Below are 18,681 nucleotides of genomic sequence, written 5' to 3'. Positions count from 1 at the left end.
TGACTCTGATCCAGACCATCAGCAAATCCTGTCTGTTTTACTCTCAAAGTATGTCCAGAATTGAGCTATTTCTTTAACTCCTTCACTGCTGTGTTCCTGACCTAACCTGTCATCATCTCTCACCCTGATTATTGCAGTTGTCTCTCCTATCTGGTCTTCCTATTTCTGCCCTTGTCCCCAGTGTCTGTTTTCGACAAAGCTGTGGTTCGTTCGTTCTTTCTTTCTTTCTTTCTTTCTTTCTTTCTTTCTTTCTTTCTTTTTTTCATTTCTTTTTCTTAACTTTTTATCTGGAAATAATTACAGATTTCACAGAAAGTTGCAGAGATAGCACAGAGAGGTTGCATGTACCCTTCACCCAATTTCTCGCAGGTTACATCTTATGTGACTAAGTACACTATTAAAACCAAAAAACTGATATTGATACAACTTGTATTTGTTTTATGGCATTTTCATCACATGTGTTGATTTGTGTAACCAGCATCACAATCAAGTTGCAGAACTATTTCACCACCACCAAGATCTCTCTCGTGTTGCTCCTTTGTAGCCACACCTACCCACTCCTCTCCTCTCAGCCATTCCCAAGCCCTGCAAACCATGTATTTTTCTCCATCTCTATGATTTTGTCATTTCAAGGATTTTATTTATTCACTTATTTATTCAAAAAAAATTTTTTTAACATTTATTTGGTTTTGAGAGACAGAGACAGAGTGCAAGTGAGGGAGGAGCAGAGAGAGAGAGGGAGACACAGAATCTGAAGCAGGCTCCAGGCTCTGAGCTGTCTGCACAGAGCCTGACATGGGGCTCGAATTCAGGAACCGCGAGATCATGACCTGAGCTGAAGTTGGACGCTTAACCGACTGAGCCACCCAGGCACCCCTCAAGAATTTTAAATAAATGAGTTATACTATATATGATCTTTTGAGAGTCTCACCACCCCGTCCTCCCCCAGCATAATTCCATTGTGGTCCATCCAAGTTGTGGTGTGTGTCAGTAGTTAATTCCTTTTTACTGTGGAGTAGTATTCTGCGGTATGGGTGAGCCAGAGTTTGTTGAGCTATGCACCTGTTGTAGGATACCTTGTTTGCTTTGGGCAAACAAGTAAAGCTGCTGCAAACAATCTTGTGTAGGTTTTTGTGAGAAGTTCACAAAAATATAAATTTTTATTTGTTAGGTTGGCCAGCAACTTTCCTTTGTTGTAATGTTTTGTCAAGTTTTGGCTCTAACGTTATGCTGGCCTTATAAAGTAAGTTGGGAAGTATCCCCTCTTTTTCTGTTCCTTGGGAGAGTTTGTATAAGATTGATGTTTCTTAAATGTTCGTAAGAATTTATTAGCAAAGCCTTTTGGTCATGTGGTTGTCTTTGTGGGAAGGTTTTCAGTTATGGGTCTAATTTTCTTAATAGGCAAGGGACTATCATCTTCATGTCAGAATTTTGGTAAATTGTGTTTTTCTAGGAACTTGTCCATTTTATCCAAATTTAGAAATAGTTTGTAAGATCTTATATTTTAATTGTCTGCAATATCTGTAGTGATGTCCGCTTGTATGCATTTTATGCTTCCTTTTTTTTCCTGATCACTGTCATTAGAGGTTTATCAGTTTTATGAGTCTTTTCCAAAAAATCAACTTTGGCTTTGTTGATCATCATCTGGTATATGCTTATATTCCAGTTCATTGATCTGTATTCTTATCCTTTGTTTTTCCTCACCACCTTCTTTGGGTTTAATTTGCTGCTGTTTTTTGGTTTGTTTGTTTGTTTAACTTTTTTAGATCGCTGAATACATTATTGCTCTCTTTTGGCCTCTTATTTTATCATGCATGCTATTAAGGCTGTAAATTTTTTGTTTTAAACCCAGATTTATGTGCATTCCACTCTTTTGACATGAGTATTTTCATTCTCACTCAAACTATTTTTTATTTTTCCTTATTATCAGCTCTTTGACACAGGAACCATTTAGATAGCATTGCTTCATTTCTAGAAAAATGAGGATTTTCGAGTTACCTCTTTATTGCCTCTTGAGTGATCTGAGAATATGCTTTGTATGGTTTCTGTCCTTGGATATTTCTGGAATCTTATTTTATGGCCCTGTACATGGTTTTTTGTAAGTGATTCATACTCTGAAAAAGTATGTACATTCTGCAGTTGGTGGTCAGAATGTTCTTTACATGTCAGGTCACATTTGTTTATTGTGTTGTTCACATCTTTTATACCTGTACTGTAGTTTTTTGTTTTCTTCCTCTCTCTGGTAGATGGTCTATTTCTGCCTATAGGTCTGCCAGCTTTTAATTTATACTGTATTTTTCATTTCTAGAATTTTGGCTCTTTTATATGCAGATTTTCTGCCAGAAATTCTTCTTGTCGTCTTTTTTTTTTTTTTTTTTTAAGCATTCTGATCATTCTTTTTAATACAGTGTGTTTTTGAAAGCTCAATCATCTGCGTCCCTTTTGGGTCTGTTCACGTTGTCTGCTCCTTCTCTTGATTTTTAATCACAACATCTTGTCTTCTCATGTACCTAGTTATTATGAGTGCTGGAGACTGTAAAATGAGCAGTTGTAGAGAATTTAAAACCTAGAGTAATGGTATCTTGGAGGATTTACATTTGTTTCTGAGAGCTGGCTAGTGGAACTGGCAGTCCTGGATCATTTTAATGCAATCAAGGATTGAGATGATTTGAAGCTGGACTTTTTAGTCCATGTGAGATCCAGACTGTTTCTACTTTATTTACTTCCAGTGTATGACATAGTAGAGGCTCAGACCCCAGTGTGGGGGGTTCAATAGGTCTTTGCTGGGTGAGCTTCAGTTTTAGACGCCTGAGATCTGAGGGCCTGTTAAAAGTTACTCTGTCCAGTTCTTAGTGGCTTCTTATAGATTTGGTAGATGCCCCTAGGGGAAATGTGGCCTTAGGTGCAGGGTTTCCATTATCTCCCAGATCTTGACTCCACAGTTCGTTAGTGCCCAGGAATAGATCTTTTTTTCTACACTTTTGTCCAGCTTTTCTAATTGCTCTTGTCAGAAAAGCTTTTTGAATTTACTTTCTCATACTGGGTAGTGGAACATCTTTGTTGTATAAGTTCCTTTGGTGAATTAGTGGCAGCTAGGGTTGTCAACTGTGGCCCTTCCTCATCTTCTACAATCATCCCCTTCTCGTCTAGGCTACTCTACCCACTTAGGCCTTTATGCTGTTTCTTAGCATGTCCCTATCTTAAGACCTTTATTCTTGCTGTTTTCTTTCCCTGGGACTCTTCCCCATATTGCTGAATAGCTCACTTGTATTTTCTTCAGGTCTTCATCAGAGGGTCACCTTTTTGACCCCATCAGTGATACCTTTTTGACCTTGCTAATGAGCACCACATATGAAATAGCAACACCTCCACCCCCTCAGGCCTCTTATTTTTCTTCATTTTGCTGATGACCATAAGACGTGATTAGTTTCCATCATTATGCGTAAGCTCTTTGAGACAGTGTTTTGTTTCCATTACCTGTCCAGCACCTAAAGTTGTCCTGCACATAGAAAATGCTTAATATAATATTTGTTGCTGAGTGAATATAAGAATGAAATTATAATGAAGATAAAAGTACAGACTTCATAGTGTTTGTGAGGATTAAATAAGTTAATACAATTAAGTGAAGCCATTTGCAGCTAAAGTAAGTACAATACCAGGCATATGGTAAGCACTCACATAGTATTTCTCAAAATTGTTGCCTCGCAAATGATCACTTCTCATTTCTAGATACGGCAGAGATTGAAAATGACTTGCTTGTTTTAAAGCACCCCCTTTTTTTTTTTGCTTACATTCATATTATGATTAACCCCAGATTTTATAGCCTTGGGGCTGGGATGGTAGAATGAAGCTTAATCCATGGGACTCTATTCATGTAGCTGGAGGATTTAGAGAATAGATCTGTGCATTTAAACCAGCTTATGATTTCCAGGCAATCAGGATGCAGCTTTTAATGTAACTTAATGAGTGGGAGAGTGATTGAATAGACATCGTTCATTTTTAACTTTGATCTCGTAAGGACTCCATTCTGGGAGGCTGGCACACTCTCAGTTTTAGGTAATGCAAGTGAAATACAATACTAAGCAGATATAAGCAAATATTATTTTCTGTTGAAGAGAACATCAAGATTTATTGACCTGAGTGGTAAGTATTGACTCAAGCAAATGCTGAAGTCAATGTTTACCGCAAGGGACAGTAAATCTTGATGATCAGAGAATATGTAGTTAATCTCAGAGTTTCATTAGAAGTATCTGGAAATCTTGTGGAATGAATCTCTTGAGTATAACTTTGCTTTTGGAAAAACCCAACAACCATCTTTTAAGTTGAAGACACAGAGTTCTTTAAAGTACTTGGACATATTGATGAGATTTTTTCCTGATTGTTTTTAACTTGGACAGCCAAGTTCCTGCCTTATGTCTGACAGTGTTATGAGCTAGCTTCTTTATCCAAGAAACCGATTGATATCAAGTTCAGTTAGATTTTGTTTATATTGTTTATATTATTTTGCATGATATTGTATATAAGTCTTAATGCACATAGTTTATAAGATAAAAGACAAGGAACAAATATCTTTAACATTTATAGTTCAGCGGAAATACAAGATCTCTATGTATGAAATAGGCAATGACACAAGGCTACGTATGACACTTTATGTTTCTGATATCATAGAAATTATTTTAGAAAGTTGAGAGGAAAGTTGTTGAAAACTTAATGGAAAAGATGAACTGTAAAGAAATTCTTTTTTTTTTAAGTTTTAATTTTAATTCTAATTAGTTGATAAACCATTTTAGGTATACAGTATAGTGAATAACAGTTCTGCACATCACCTGGTGCTTGTCACAACAAGGGCACTCCTTAATACCCATTATATATTTAACTCAACCCCTCGCCCCATTCCCCCTCCTTTCTGGTAACCATCAGTTTGTTCTCTTTAAGAGTCTGTTTCTTGATCTCTCTCTCTCTCTCTCTCCCTCTCTCCCTCTCTCCCTCTCTCCCTCTCTCCCTCTCTCCCTCTCTCCCTCTCTCCCCGCTTTGCTTATTTGTTTTGTTCACTAAATTCCACATTTGAGGGACACCTGCATGCCTCAGTCAGTTAAGCATCCGACTGTTGATTTTGACTCAGGTCATGGTCTCATGGTTCATGAGGTCGAGCCCCGTGTTGGGCTCTGTGCTGACAGCATGGAGCCTGCTTGGAATTCTCTCTCTTCCTCTCTCTCTGCCCCTCCTCTGTTTGTGCTCTCTTACTCTCTCAAAATAAATAAACTTAAAAGAAAAAAAATCCACATATGAATGAAATCATTTGGCATTTATCTTTCTCTGATTGACTTACTTTGCATAATAGTCTCTAGCTCCATCCATGTCATTGTAAATGGCAAGATTTCATTCTTTTTTATGGTTGAATATATATATAATATATATTTATATACACACAATGGAATATTACATATATATAATATAATACACCACATCTTCTTTATCCATTCATCTACTGATGGACTCTGGGCTACTTCCATATTTTGGCTGTTGTAAATAATACTGCTATAAACATCAGGGTGTGTATATCCCTTTGAATTAGTGCTTCTGTATTCTTTGGGTAAATACCTAGTAGTGCAATTGCTGGATCATAGGGTAGGTCTATATTTTTAACTTTTGGAGGAACCTCCATATTTTTCCACAGTGGTTACATTAGTTTGCCTTCTCACCAACAGTGCAAATGTTTCCTTTTTCTCCACATCCTCATCAACACTTGTTTCGTGTGTGTGTGTGTGTGTATTTAATTAATTTAGAGAGAGCGAGCCAGGGAGAGGGACAGAGGGAGAGAGAGAATCTCAAGCAGGCTACATGCTCAGTGCAGAGCCCAGTGCGAGGCTTGATCTTATAACCCTGGGATCATGACCTGAGCTGAACTCAAGACTTGTACACTCAACTGACTGAGCCACCTGTCTTGTGTTTTTTATTTTAGCCCTTCTGATAGGTGTGAGGTGATATCTCATTGTGGTTTTGATTTGCATTTCCCTGATGATGAGTGATGTTGAGCATCTTTTATGTGTCTGTTGGCCATCTGTATGTCTTCTTTGGAGAAATGTCTTCTGCCTATTTTATTCTTTTTTTTCTTTTCCTTCCCCCCTCTCCTCCTTTTAAAAATAATCTCTACACCAATGTGAGGCTCAAACTCACAACCCCAATATTGAGTTACATACTCTACCCACTGAACCAACCAGGTGCCCCTGTCCATTTTTAAATTGGATTATTTGTTTTTTGGGTGTTGAGTTATATCAGTTCTTTATATATTTGGGATACTAACCCTTTATTGGATATGTCATTTACAAATATCTTCTCCCATTCCTTAGGCTGCCTTTTAACTTTGTTGATTGTTTTCTTTGCAGTGCAGAAGCTTTTTATTTTGATGTAGTTCCATTAGTTTATTTTGCTTTTGTTTCCCTTGCCTCAGGAGACATATCTAGAAAAAACTTGCTATGGCCAATGTCAAGGAAGTTACTGCCTATGTTCTCTTCTAGGATTTTTATGGTTTGAGGTCTCATATAGGTCTCTAATCCATTTTGAATGTTTTTGTGTGTATGGTGTAAGAAAGTGCTCCAGTTTCTTTCTTTTGCATGTTACTGTCTATTTGTTGAAGAGACTGTCCTTTTTCCACTGCATATTCTTTCCTGCTTTGTTCAAGATAAATTGACTATATAGTTGTGTGTTTATTTCTGGGTTTTCTATTCTGTTCCATCGATCTGTGTGTCTGTTTTTGTGCCAGTACCATATTGTTTTGATAATAAAATCTTGAGTAGGATTTGAATAGGCGGAAGTCTGTTTTAGTGTGAGAAATGATTAGATTTTCCAAAGCATAAGATTTTAATATGTGGGCTTAAAAATTTTCTATAAGTAATACATGTTAAATTACAGATATATTTGAAAAGACACAAATAAAAATAAACCCTACCATCAAAGATGACTACCTTTAACATTTTGATATATATCTTTGTAGACTTTTTTCTCTTTCTGCATATACAGGTGTGAAAAATGCAAAAATATTGTATGAATGAATGCCAATTCATATGAGTAAATGAGAAAATAAATATATAAAAGGATAGTATTAAATTGTTTCCTAAAGATTCATTAGCAATTTTTTGCTATTATAAGCTTATATCTATGGCAATTTAATTGATCAGTGAAAGTACTGTGGTCCTTGTGATTCCTAAGGTTTTCCTTCCTGACCTCATTGTTTTGACTGATAATGAATTTGTTATAATTTTTTTAGGTGCTGGGTCTTCAGCTCTGAAGAGGCCATTTGAAGATGGATTAGGGGATGATAAAGATCCCAATAAGAAGATGAAACGAAACTTAAGGAAAAGTGTGTATTCTTACAGATGTGAACTAGAAAAGATTTGTAGTCTCAGACAAGAAAAAAAAATTTCAAAGTGAAGAATTTGATTGATTTGAATTTGAATTTTAGGAGCATATCTTAACAAAAATTGATTGAAGAACTTTCTTTTGTTTTCAAGTTTCATTGCTTAAGATATATTAGTATTGACAAACTAAAATTGATGTATAGTATTGACAAACTAAAATTGATGTAGTAATTCATATCACTTGTATAATGATATTAGCATAATTTAAGTGACTTTAGAATTATGAAGTGAAATTAATTTGTATATGTGTCTTCAAATTCTTGCTTTTTAAAACCTGGTGAATTTATAGTGATCACTGGGAACCTACAAATGCATAGGTTAAAGCAAAATGGTTTAATTTTTTATCTCTTTTTTTTTTTTTTTTTTTTTTTAACAGTTCTGGATAGTAAAGCAATAGACCTTATGAATGCACTAATGAGGCTAAATCAGATCAGGCCTGGGCTTCAATATAAGCTCTTATCTCAGTCTGGCCCTGTCCATGCCCCAGTCTTCACAATGTCTGTAGATGTGGATGGTACAACGTATGAAGCCTCAGGGCCATCCAAGAAAACAGCAAAACTTCATGTAGCAGTGAAGGTACAGTATTGCTTTTATTTAGCAGGGCTTTTTTATTATATGTCATAAATAAGGTGCTTATTTTCCTAAAATAACAGTATTTTTAAAGATTTTAATGACAATGACACAGAGACTTCTGTTACCTCTGGATTACAAAACATTTCTTTTTTGGTTATAAAATTAATATGTGTTGATTATATGGAGTTTGGAAAATGCAGAAAAAAGTAAAGACATAAAAAATGGGCAGATCACTAATATTTATATATAGTATGTTGGTTTTATTTACTTCCAATCTTTTTGTTTGCTTTTTTTTTTTTTAATTTTTTTTGATAGAGAAATACACAGAGTGCAAGCAGGGGAGGGTCAGAGAGAGAGGGAGATACAGAATCTGAAACAGGCTCTAGGCTCTGAGCTGTCAGCACAGAGCCCGATGCAGGGCTCGAACCCACGAACCGTGAGATCATGACCTGAGCTGAAGTCGGGATGCTTGACTGACCAAGCCACCCAGGCACCCTTGTTTTTTTTGTCTTAACTTGAGCTTACGGTGTGTATGTAATTTTATCCACTGATTTTTTTTTCATTTACTGTATTGTCAGTGTTTTCTCATGTTATTAAAATCCTCACAAATAATTTTTAATGGCTTTATGATATAACATTTGGATGCACTATTATTTGTTTAAACATCTTCCTAGTATTGAATATTTTCTTGTTTGCAGATTTTTCCTGTCATAAATAAATTTAATTATTGTATTTGTGCCTATGGTACCTTTTCTGTATTCCAGAGTATTTCCATAGGGAATAGGTTCAGGATTGAACCAAGCAATCATGCATGTAGGTTTGTAGAAAGTTCCTAAATACTGGAATTTTTCCATGAGTGCGTTTGCTGTCTCGTAGATTAATGTGAAAATGTCAAAGACCATGTAGACCAAAGATTGGTTTTCACTTAAGAAAAGTTCTATTATGTAACAGTATGGCATAAGATAGAATTGGTCTGTTTTCATGATCATTCCACTTTGCAAGTATTATTAATGTAGATGTGAACATTATTCCAGATACCAAGGATGTATCAGTGAATAAAACAAAGCCCTTGGCCTCCTGGAGCCTGCATTCTAGTGTGGAAAGAATTGGAGACAGACAACAAATATACCAATGAGTAAATTATATGTCAGGTAGTAATAAGCACAATGCAGAAAAATAATAAGCTGTAAAAATATAAAACAATAGATTATTTATGTTATGTCTTGTTTACAAAAGGGTACTTTAAGTATGATAAAATAGTAAGAGTTTAAAATGAGGCAGAAAAAGAATTAATGAGAAATGAGGGAAAAATCCAGGAAGAAAGCTAAAAATACAGTTTAATAACTTAGCTATAATGTATGCTGAGGATGAGTCACAAATTTAGATCTAAGATCTCTAACATCTGACTCAAAAGCTTGTGAAATGTCACTGTCTGTGACATAAGAACAGACAGTTGAGTATGAGGGTTACAGTTGTTTTAGTATAGAGATCAAGTGGGCATTCTCCTTGAGTAGGTTTTCATTAAAAGGATAGCAGTGATATCCTTTAAAGTTATCTATTATGCAGTGACAGTTTGTGGATTGTTTGTTATAATCGCCTTTAATGTAAGCTAGTGGCCTCATAGCAAGTTGCAATTCAGTAAAATATGGGGGAGTAAGAGCAGTGGCTGATTTTGTAATATGACAGGATTTAGAGCCGTTTGTTCTCATAATTACTTTTAACATTTTGGTATGTATTTTTCCAAGCCTTTTTTTTAAACTGCAATTCTAAAATCCAGGAAGCACTGAAAATGAAAAATACTTCTCTACGTTTGATACAAACTCATTTGATGGGAAAACCTGACCTGAATTGATGCAGGAGTACTTTAGTCTTTATTATTTCATTTAATGTGAATATTTTATGTTTCTTTGCACAAACGTGGGGTAGCATCTGAACTTACTGGGGATTTGGAAAATATATAGTAAATATTTTGTATTAGCTTTCTAAACTCTGAAAAACTATGAATTCTCAAAATAATCTGGTCCCAAGGGTTTTAGATAAGGAATGGTAGGACCTACATAATGTGTATATAAAATATATATTTAAAGTAAGTACTTTTTTGTTCATCCAAAAAATATGAGTTGTTTTTTTTTTTTTAATTTTTTTTTTTAACGTTTATTTATTTTTGAGACAGAGAGAGACAGAGCATGAATGGGGGAGGGTCAGAGAGAGGGAGACACAGAATCCGAAACAGGCTCCGGGCTCCGAGCTGTCAGCACAGGGGCCCGACGTGGGGCTCGACGTGGGGCTCGAACTCACAGACCGCGAGATCGTGACCTGAGCCGAAGTCGGCGCTCAACTGACTGAGCCACCCAGGCGCCCCTATGAGTTTTTTATAGTTATCACAAAGATTACTCTCCTTTTTAGTGATGGCCTAATATTTTTTTTATTATCAGTGTACTGTAATGTATAATCCTTTTAGATTTCGATGCTTCTAGTTGATTGCTTTATATCTTTTTGAATTAGTCTAATTATCCCTTAAGATATATATTCTAGGGTGCCCACCTGGTTCTTTTTGTAGAGCACGCGACTCTTGATCTTAGGGTTGTGAGTTTAAGCCCTATGTTGGGTGTAAAGCTTGCATTTAAAAAAAAAAAAGAAAGAAACAAGTAAACATGTGTTCTAGAAATGGAATTTCTGCATCAAGAAGGGGCACATTTGAATGATCCATTCAGTAAATATGTATTGGGCTTCCTATTATATGTCAGGTATATATTGTCAAATTGCCATCTATATATGGTAAGTTTCAGGTTTTGTTTATTATTTTAAAAAAATTTTTTTAAATGTTTAGTTTTGAGAGTGCATGTGCCTGAGCAGTGGGGAGGGGGCCAGTGAGAGAGGGGGGCAGAGCATCCAAAGTGGGCTCCACGCTGTCAGCACAGAGCCCAATGTGGGGCTTGAATCCACACCACAAGATCATGACCTGAGCCGAAGTCAGATGCTTAACCATCTGAGCCACCCAGGCGCCCCTCAGATTCTGTTTATAAGAGTTTGAGAGTGTTTGGGGCGCCTGGGTGCCTCAGGCGGTTAAGTGTCCGACTTCAGCTCAGGTCATGATCTCGCTATCTGTGGGTTTGAGCCCTGTGTCAGGCTCTGTGCTGACAGCTCAGAGCCTGGAGCCTGCTTTGGACTTTGTGTCTCCCTGTCTCTCTGCCCCTACCCCACTTGTGCTCTCTCTCAAACATAAACAGTAAGAAAAAAATTTAAAAAGCAAGAGTTTCAGAGTGTTTTATGTTTTATATCTAACATGTGTTTATGAAAGTAGGTCCCAGTAGATAAAAATTCTTACATTCCTTACTCAGTAGCTTGGTAGGGATCTGTACCTGTTAAGACAAATCATATCAGAGAATGAAATCAAAACAAAATAAGAAAAAAAAACCCATCTTGCCACAGGAGCCTGGCTGCTCAGCCGCAGGCACCCTGAAGTGATGGAAATCAGTTGCCAGTATTTTCTTTACTCTTCTGGCCCTTTTTCTGCTAGTTCCTCACAAAGAACACCTTGAGAGACATAATCAGCCATATTCCATGAAAAGAATCTTAGTCATTGTGGGGAAAAGGTCTGCTAGAGGAGCGAAGGCTCTTTGGAGAGGTTCTTGGAGCCATCATTTCTTCACTCTCTGAAGTCACGGATAGGACTTTCTTTTGAGTGGAGAGCCATAGGGTAGAGTATGTTTCCATTTTACTTTTGTATAGTCTTTGAGGGGATCATCTGTCTCAGCCTCAACTCCCCTTCCAGGGGAAAAAAGGCATGGTTACACTGGATTTCCCAGTCACCTTATGTCCAGGAATTGTCTTGTGATTTTTCAGCCCAGTTGATGTGTTTATTAGGTTTGATTTGTTTGCTAGACACTTGAAACCTAACTTTTTTTTGGTGTACTAGTTTTTCTGACTTTAATGTTGATTCTAAGCAAATTTTTGTTTTAGATGTCTGAGAGCTCATTACTTTTTTCCTTTTAAAACTCTTGTAGCATATACTAGTTAATACCCTCATGTGTTCATAGAAAAATGATCTAATTTGACATTTTTTTGTTAGTTGGGCTATATTACAAGTACACTGTATCCCTTGAGCTTATCCATCAGTTGTATAAACTATTTATAGTATAGTGAAATATGTTGCTACAATAACAAGTAAATAAATGAATATGGTATGTGAGAAAAGCACAGAGAGAAATGGTGTTAAATAATTCACATTAGACTTTTAATTATATATGTTAAGAAAAGCTGCATGTCTTTAGTTTTTATTGGAATAGACCAATCAGATTTATTTGTGAGTCTTGACTTTCGACTTGTAGCTTGTATTAGCTAGTGTTCATTCCAGACTGATAACTATTCTCTTAGGATGAGATATTTTAGGAGAGGGTATTACAGGACTTAGATAATAGAGAAGACGTTTTCTTTATAAAATAGTGACAAGAATAAGATGTTAACATTCTTGATGTGTAGTACTACCTGAGAACTTCTAGAACATAAGATATTGAAAAGGGGTTCTTGGCTTTCTCCCTGTGATGACAAAGTATTTATGATTTGAAATGTTCAACACAATGCCAAGTTCTTCATATGAATTGGGTGAATCAGTTTCAAGTTTTCATGGTACAGAGTTCTACTTATGTCCATTTTTTATAGTTGTACTATTTTATGTTGGCAGAATCTGTTATAGAAGATGCTATTGTTTATAAAGTTTGGGCTGCCTGGTCTCTCACTTGTCAGGCTATAATAACCATTTTTTGACACACCTCTTAGGTATAGATGGGATCATAAAGAAATACAACATTAAGTTGCTCCGGCAACTTAAAACAATAGTCAAAAGCTGAAATAGATACAGAAATCCTTAGGAACCTATCTCCATATATTTTGATATAAACCTTTAAATTAGTAATTGACAGTGCAACATCAACTGCTTGAAAGACGGTTATAAAGATGCTAGTGAACATATTGTCTTGTAAACATCTAAAAAGCAGTATAACCTGGAAGGAAATGTTAAAAGCCATGCTTGAATGTGTGTATGCTCACACACACATGCGTGCTCACACACACACACACACACACACTGTTCAGAAAACTTTATCTTTAAAAAAGATACGAAATGCTGGGCATTGAATGGTAATAGAAGAATGGATATTGGGAGAAGTCATAAAGTAACTAGGCCTTGAGAGACAGGGGTGGAAATACAAACCTAAAACTGTTCCTGGTTCACTTAGTATAGAGAATAAGTCTTTGAATCTGAATCCTTTCAAGTGTTGATTATGGTTTAAGTTGAAAGCAAAGAGGACAATAGTAGAAAGGTTCACAAAAAATTAACAGGTAAATTGGTTCCAACCTGAAGACTTCTTGATTCCCTTTCTGTGCTAATTCCTCCTAATGGATTGAGTCATAGAATTTAGAGGTCAGCTAATCAGTCTTCCTGTTTTGCAGATTGGAAAATTGAGGACCAGAGGAGAAATACAGGATTAGACTGCCAGGTCTTTTCTTTTCTATCCATTGTACTTCTTACATTATGCTGTTTTACTTTTCCCCTCACCTTCTTGGTTGAATTTGGCCATGCTGTTTCTCTACCTCTTGCCTCCAAACTAAATAAACCAGAAGCAGCCTCAGGTTTGCATTTCTGTCATCCTTTATTGAAACCTAATTACTCTGAGGATGTTTTTCCCATTCTCTGTGGTGAAATTCTAGCAGGTAAATTTTGTTTAACCAAGGATTTGTAGATTTAGACCATCTTGCTCTTCCTGAAAGGTGTTCCATAGATTCAAATGTTGTGGATTTGAAACTTGTTCTCAGTATTTTATCTGTTCTCAGTGGTCTCTGATGTTTGAATAAAACTGAATCTTAATGTAATTTGTACAGGTATTACAAGCAATGGGATACCCAACGGGCTTTGATGCAGATATTGAATGTATGAGTTCCGATGAAAAGTCAGACAATGAAGGCAAAAATGAAACAGTGTCTTCAAACTCAAGCAATAATACTGGAAATTCTACAACTGAAACCTCCAGTACCTTAGAGGTATATTTATATATTTTTTCCTAAGAAAAAAAGTAGTGTATGTAGATTATAGAAAATTTGAGCGATGTGGAAAAGTGTGAATAAGAAAAAAGCATATACAAATGTATATAGTCCAGAGGCAGCCATTGTTATTATTAATATTTTGGTTTATTTCCATCCAGCCTTTTTCTGGGAGTATTTTTGTGATGGCAGTTGTATTTCCATGCAGTTTTACATCTTGGTTTTTTTTTTTTTCCACTCTCAAAATATCTGTAACGATAACTGTATAATGCACAATACATAAATGTACCCTCATGTAACTAGCATTTTCTTTTTGCTGGCCACGGAAGTTCCTTCCAGTATTTCACAGTTGTAATGTATCAGCACTATCAACAATAACTGAAGAGTGAAAAACCAGAAGATCTGGCAGAGGAAATTTAGGATTATTTGAAGTTTGTGCTGAGCTGTGGGAGGCCGTGGGTCATCATCAAGTCAGTCTAGCCCTGAGGGAGGCATAGCCTGATCTTGTATGTTCCTCAGACTCTGAGTATGTCCTGACCTATGAGCGCATTGCCACAGATAATAGAATGGGACAAAAATCCAAGTACTGAGTGTACCCAGCATTTTTGGGAATTCATGGGGCCCTTGTTTATTGCATTCTGCATGAGCAAAATTGGCTTCAAAGTAACAGCAAGAGGTTACATTAAGTTAAAAAAATGTTTTCATTTGTGGGCATGAGTATTTATCTGAGACTTAGTGGACTATGTAGTTTTTTACTCTATAAACCCCTTGTAGTACCTGTTTACTGCCAGATGCTGCAGAAATTATGTCCAGAGCCTCAAGATGTTCTCAGGCTAGAAGCATCAAAGGCATGTTCATAACTAATTATAATGTAATATGATAAGTACCGTAATGGCAAAATGAATATAATAATGTGAAATCTCAAAAGAGGAAGTGATTAGGAAACTTACACAACTATAAAATCAAAGGGAGTAAAATGTGAGCGAGGTTTTAGGTGATGAGGAAGATTTTGCTATGTGGAGAAGAGGTGGAAAGAAGGCATTGGGGCCAAAGGAACAGGAGGTATAATGGCCTGGGGTTGTGAAAGTAGGTGTTTGAGAGGCACCAGGTGGGCTGGTGGGGGGTGGGGGAGCAGAGAGAGGCTGAGGCCTGACTTGTCATGGGATATTGTGGAGAGACTGTGGCGCCTGGCTTTTGAGAGGCCCATTCGTTCACAGGTGATGGTCACAGGCAGGGCAAGATGTTTTACTGGCAGTGTTATAAAGACTTAGAAAAGAAAGTATTCATTAATTTTGGGACTCAGACTATTAAGTCGAGGGGAATGAAGGAGAGGGAGAACAGTGTGGGCTGCACTGATAGCCACATCCATGTGTGGCAGTTTTGGTAGTGAACACATCCATGCTTTGTTTCTATATAATGTAGTCATGGCATGGGCGTGGGGGGAAAGAAGGCCCTTATTCTTCATTTAAATTCTTCATTTAAAATTAAAATATTAAAATGCAAATATTTGTATGTCTTGACTCATTTTTTATAAAAGTGATTTCAGATTTGGAAAGCAGAGAGTTTCAAAAATTACTAGTTTTTGAAATTTTGTGGACCATAGACCTAGTTTCAAAAATTACTCATTACCTTTTAAAGATGGAGACTGGACATTTGCTTTGAAATTTTAAAAAGATAGATTACAAAAAACTCTTCAAAAAGTGATTTTTTTTTATTGCATTCGACCCAGGCATGTTTATTAAACTAGGCTTGAAAAGTGGTCCAGTGTTTGACTTTTTCTACAGCATTAACCACTTACCAAATCAGCACAGAGTAGTGTGTTAAGAGGATCTTGCTGTTCATTGAATTTGTAACATAATAATTGTTTTGGGCATTCATCTCTTCAGCATTTCTTGAGCAATTACTATGGTAGAATTAGAGGCATGATCTCTAACCTCAAAAAGTGCTCAATCTTTGGGTCTTTCCTTTCTCAAGATTATAGTTGCAGTATTTTGTCATTTGTTTTATTTTTGGTGCTGTCCTGCCTCTTCATTTGAGCCTTCACACTCTTACATGAAGTACTTCTTCTCCTTATTGCAGTCTTAATCCTTCCTCGAATGAATTCTTTCTGCCACTCCTGGCATGATTTTTTTCTACAACACAAATCTAGTCCTGACTTTTCTAGATGAAATCTCTCCGTGGCTCCGCATACTTCTTGATAAAGTCAAAGCTCATTTGCATGGCATGCAAAGTCCTGTATGAATTGGCTCCTTCGAGGGCGTTTCTGATTGGGTCCTGCCTTCCTGTCCTCACTCCCTTATACAGCCACACTGTGCTTCTTGCTGTTTCTCAAACAGATGTTCTTTGCTTCTCTTGGGCCTTTCCGTGGCTGTTTCTTCTGTCTAGAATGCCCTTCTCCTTTGTTTCTACCTTATCATGGTCTGGTACTTACCTCTTTAAGGTCAAATTCTCATGTCACTTCCAGGAAAACTATCCTGATTGCCATAGAAGGTGATTCCTTCTGTGTTTCCATAGCACACATCTGTTCTATAATATATACTGTTTTAAAGTGATTATGTCTGTCCCGCTATACTCTAGCTCCTTTGGGCAGAGAATGACTGCTTTTATTCTTTTTTTAAATTTCAGAATCCATAGATTGTAGCCTACTGTTTTTACCTTAGGTGCCCTTAAATCTCTTTAGAGAGAACTGAGAGATGTGTAGGAACATTTTGTTCCCATCTCCCAAGTTGAAAATTATTTCTTCCTAACCCTAAAGATGAAAAACAGTGAACACTCAGATGTCATGTGAATCTCAACTGTTCTGTCCGCTTTGTTAGTCATTTAAAGTATTATTCTTAGATCATGAACACCACAGAGCAGACCCTAGAGTGCCACGTAATGGCAAGGCCATGTTGCTCTTGAATACTGATCTGTTGAGACAGCCCTACTCTAGAGGCAGATTGGCTTGATGACTGATTGCCGTGCTTACTGCTGTAGAGTTTCCATACCTTTAAAGATATTTTGTCATTTGTATATTGAGGTGATCACACATTCTAGCTCCTAAATGCTTGACAGTATAATTTTTGAGCGTCTTTTCAGCAGAAACCTAGTATAATTGTATTAATGAGAAATTTAATACTCTAAAATCTTACTTGATTGAACCTCCTTTTAGGTAAGAACTCAGGGCCCTATCCTCACAGCAAGTGGCAAAAATCCTGTAATGGAGCTCAATGAAAAAAGAAGAGGTCTTAAGTATGAACTCATCTCGGAGACTGGTGGAAGCCATGACAAACGCTTTGTAATGGAGGTGTGTACCTAGATTTAAGCCAACCTTTTCTCCTCAAAGACATAGGATATCCTGAGCTCATATGTAAAAAAGTTTTAGACTGAGTTAATTCTTTTGGCACTATGTGACTTTTGGTTTTTCCTGTGTTGTGATACATTTAAATGAACACTATATAGAGGAATTATATGGGATAATTGCAGAGTGTTGTTCTTGATTTTAGGTAGAAGTAGATGGACAGAAATTCAGAGGTGCAGGTCCAAATAAGAAAGTGGCAAAGGCAAGTGCAGCTTTAGCTGCCCTGGAGAAGCTGTTTTCTGGACCCAATGCAGCAAATAATAAGAAAAAGAAGATTATCCCTCAGGTATGAGTTAAGCATTAAACCTTTGCAATACTTTTGAAAAATATTACCAGAATTAAGTTTCCTTTTCTGTCTTTGTGCCACTTTTTCTGAAGTTGTTTCTTTTTCTTGCATTTGACAACCTTTTCCTTGAGTTAGATCGTGAATACCATAATAATCCGTGTTCTGTGGTCTTTGTAGGCAAATTATATATTAAAAAGAGGCTATCAATATTACTTGGGGGCTTTTGGTCACTCTTGATGAAGTAGAGCATTGAAGGATCTGGACTTTAAAGAGATGTTGTATTTGTTTAGGGGAGCTGCCGAGAGTATAGGGGCTTACTTTCATCAGAGTCTGCAGACGCACTTCCATTTCCTTTCCAGTTTTGTCCTTTTGCATTATTTATTTTGTGTTTTCCTTTGGGGGCGACACAGTAAAACTTGACCCTGTATTGCTTCTGTTCATTCCTGACAATGGGAATGTCAGTGCTGCTGAAGACCCAGGATTATAGCAACGTCTTTAGAAAAGATGGCCTCCTAATTACATGCTTTTGGATAACAGGTTCTTCTGTTATTTATGCATCAAAAATATTTTCTAGACATATGCTATGTACATGATTGTGAGGGCAAAAGAGATACACTAGTGAATATGAGCCATGTTCTCTCCCTGGTAGAAAGTTCTCCCTGGTGGAAAGTGCTGGTTCAGTAATGTGGTAGAAACAAGTCACTTGAAAATGTGTAGACTAATAGGAGGTAGCTTAGATTATTTAAGATTCTGTTTTAGTTGGTTTAGTTTCTTTTACATATGCCGAGTCTTCTCAAGGAGGGTAGAATTGATCCCGTTTGTAGATGAGGAAACAAGGCCCAAAGAAATGAAGACGCTGCATTTAGTAGCAGAGCTAACTAATGGTAAGATCTCTTTAAATCGGGTTCTTCTCCGGGAATTCCAAAGACCGTGGGCATTCTGTTGCGTATGATAGACATTGTAGAAATTTGTTTTGTCTTTTACTCATCGTAATAAACATTGTCTAAATTCTAGGATTCAAACTG

General features: G+C 36.6%; 1 protein-coding gene across 11 annotated transcripts in view; it reads left to right on the top strand.

The window, feature by feature from the left end:
- Positions 1–18,681, top strand: part of LOC122204861 (spermatid perinuclear RNA binding protein) — a 72,824-nt gene that overhangs the window by 28,924 nt on the left and 25,219 nt on the right. For all 11 annotated transcript variants that reach the window (XR_006195816.1, XR_006195814.1, XR_006195810.1 and 8 more), the window contains 5 exons: positions 7,268–7,360; positions 7,795–7,994; positions 13,872–14,030; positions 17,182–17,316; positions 17,516–17,656. Coding sequence is in view for 5 of the 11 variants with exons in the window: in XM_042912626.1 (XP_042768560.1) it covers positions 7,268–7,360; positions 7,795–7,994; positions 13,872–14,030; positions 17,182–17,316; positions 17,516–17,656 (728 nt within the window). In the remaining 6 variants the exon portion in view is untranslated. The remainder of the gene's footprint in view (positions 1–7,267; positions 7,361–7,794; positions 7,995–13,871; positions 14,031–17,181; positions 17,317–17,515; positions 17,657–18,681) is intronic.

The sequence above is a fragment of the Panthera leo genome, chromosome D4 (genome assembly GCF_018350215.1).
Source record: "Panthera leo isolate Ple1 chromosome D4, P.leo_Ple1_pat1.1, whole genome shotgun sequence".
Classification (NCBI taxonomy): Eukaryota; Metazoa; Chordata; class Mammalia; order Carnivora; family Felidae; genus Panthera; species Panthera leo.
Note: the sequence above shows the minus strand (reverse complement) of the source record. Positions and strands in the feature narration are given on the sequence as shown.